The sequence below is a fragment of the Phalaenopsis equestris genome, unplaced genomic scaffold (genome assembly GCF_001263595.1).
Source record: "Phalaenopsis equestris unplaced genomic scaffold, ASM126359v1 Scaffold000882, whole genome shotgun sequence".
NCBI lineage: Eukaryota > Viridiplantae > Streptophyta > Magnoliopsida > Asparagales > Orchidaceae > Phalaenopsis > Phalaenopsis equestris.
This window is the reverse complement of record NW_018165322.1, coordinates 228,178-230,907: the sequence shown is the minus strand read 5'-3', so window position 1 is coordinate 230,907 and position 2,730 is coordinate 228,178. Positions and strand designations below refer to the sequence as shown.

Sequence of the window (2,730 nt, the reverse complement as noted above, 5' to 3'; positions counted from 1 at the left end):
TTTATTTATTTCCACAAATTTAAAAATTAATTTTTTTTAAAAAAATGCATTCTTGAAATTGAATGAAGTAGATTCTATTTATATTGAAGTGATGAATCTCAATTCTCACATGTTAATCACCACATTTGACATAGAATGAAAATAAATTTCTTAGATGGAATAATACATGTTCTAAATCAACTTCATAATAGATATAATTATCAATCATATCAAATCAAAACTCCATTAAGGGCTTATAGGTGCAGGGGCATTTTTTGAAAAAACCGTGGTAACATTTGGATCGCGTGTTTTGCCCACTTATCCGAAAACTCGGTTCCGTTTTTACACTAAACGCAGGCCGTAGTCGACTCACGGGCCGCGTTTCAGGATAAACTGCTTTTCATGAAACAGACATAAGGACATTTACATGCCTTCCAAAATATTACTACTTACATACTAACACTCCAAAAACAACATTAACACAACTCTCTAAATACAACATTAACATACCTAACATCCTAAATTCATAAATATAATAAAAAATATAACTTCCTATCACTCAATTTACGGCCCATCTAACTCGCTCACAACTAACAATCTGCATGATCACATTATTCCTCTGAAGGCCACAATACCGTCAATCCGCATAAATTAATTTCACACGTGGTGTGCCATAATATATAGAGACATAAAGTGAATAGGTCGAGGCTTGAGGCAAGAGGAGTCGAGATGCTCCACTTGCGTTAATAGATTGAACAGAGAAAGAGGGATAGTAAGTTTGAAAATTTGACTGATGAAAATGAAAAAGTACGAAAATTTGATCGATGAAAAATGGAGTTATAGGCCTCAAGGATGAAGTAGAATGACTAAATACGAAGTTTTTGTTATATTTATGTATTTAGAATGTTTGATATTAAAGCATATGTTTGTAATATTAAATAAGTAAATTATAATATTTTGAATGGTATTTTTATAAATCCTCATAAATTATTAGGACCAACATATAATTTATATTTTATTTTAAAAAAAGCAGTTAACCTCGAGACTTGCGACAGCTCCCTATAAAACTATATAACCATAAAAGCTGACAAAATGACAAATAAAAATGTCAAATCTCCATTCACTACCGACCGCATCACGAGCCAAACAATTTTTTAAAATTTTTTAAATTTTTTGAAAATTATTTAATTTCAAATAAAGTTTTGTTTAGTCCATCCATAAGCTAAAATATAAAACGAGCCCAACCAAATAATCTCCCCCCCCCCACCTCTCAAAACTTCTGATACGTTGTGGGGGCTGAAGTTTCTGGAAATACATAGAGTTATTTGTGGAGTCTAATTTCGAGCTGATACGTGAAAAATTGAGGTCCATCTGCATAAAAAATAAAAATAAAATTGAAAACGAGCTGCGACCTGACCAAATATTCTCTCGTGTTATTCTTCATATTTTTCTCATTATTCATGTGTTATTGGTGTGTTATTAATGTGATATTCATCTCATAATATTTTTTGTGTTTTTATTATGTTATTGATGTGTTATTTATTAATATATCAATAATACATGAATAATGAAGAAAATATTCCTATAACACGGTCGGGTCGAATCGCACCTTTTTTAATTTTTTGATTTTTTATGAAAATGAGCCCGGCTTTCCACTATTGCTTAGCCCGTCCATAAGCCAAAATATAAAAGGAGGCCACCAATTAATACTCTCCCTCACCTCTCAAAACTTCTGGTACGCTATGGGGCTGAAGTTTCTGAGCCTGCAGATGCTTTTCTGGTGCTTCAACCCAGATGAACGGAAGCTCCCTTCTGCAACTCCGCCGTCCGGCCAATCGACGGCGAGGCTTATTGGGCTGGACGGGCGGGTGACGGTGTACAAACGGCGAGTCAAGGTGGGGGATCTTATGAAGGAGCACACGTGTCACCTCGTCTGCCGCTCGGATTCCTTCTACATTGGTCAGAAGGTGCCTGCGCTGTCCGCAGCTGAGGAGCTTCAGCTGGGTCACAGCTACTTCCTTCTTCCAAGCCAGTTTTTTCAGTCTGTGCTTTCCTTTGTGACTATAGCTTCCTCGCTTGCTAAGGGTGGTGGGGGGTGTCTTAGGCATTTCGACATACAGCTTACGGACACGGGGAGGTTGCAGATACGGATTGGGGAGAAAGGGGGGGAGGAAGCCAAAAGGGGCGGGGTCGTGTGTACGACGGTGGCTTTGGAAAAGGAATACGAGCAGCTTGTGGGGTGGAAGTCGCGGCAATGGAGACCGAAGTTGGAGAGGATAGCTGAAGTGCCGGAGAGGAGGGGAGGCAACATCAGGTTTGGTGTTTTTGGTGGGCTTAGAAGAAAGAAGGGAGATTTGTCCCAGGCTTAGGTTTAAGAAAAAGAAGAGATGTGCATAGCTTAATTTTGCCCTTTGTCAAATCTAGCCTCTTTTTTTTCTTTTGTTGTAAATTACTGCGCCGTTGGGATGTGAAAATTTGAAATCTGTCCCCATTTGTGATTAGTGCAAAGAAAAAAGCAACTATTTACATTTTTTTTTGGTTAATTTTTAGTGTGTATAAAAACTATGTATTTGATCTTCATGTAAAGGATTGAATTTTAATAGGCTTTTTTTGGTTAATGGTGAGATATAGAAATGAATTGACATGGAAAATGAAAAGGAACATTAAAATTTGATGAAAAACTAATGGATTCTTACATACATAGGATGCGAAACAAAGTTGTTTATGTATTCCAGACACAAATCTTTAATA

At 36.6% G+C, this 2,730-nt stretch overlaps 1 protein-coding gene across 1 annotated transcript; it reads left to right on the top strand.

Annotated features, from left to right (window-relative positions):
• The first annotated feature begins 1,709 nt into the window (after positions 1–1,709).
• On the top strand, positions 1,710–2,464 carry LOC110032179. The gene has a single exon (XM_020735715.1). The coding sequence runs from the start codon at positions 1,722–1,724 to the stop codon at positions 2,346–2,348; it is 627 nt and encodes a 208-aa protein (XP_020591374.1). The 5' UTR covers positions 1,710–1,721; the 3' UTR covers positions 2,349–2,464.
• Positions 2,465–2,730: the final 266 nt, after the last annotated feature.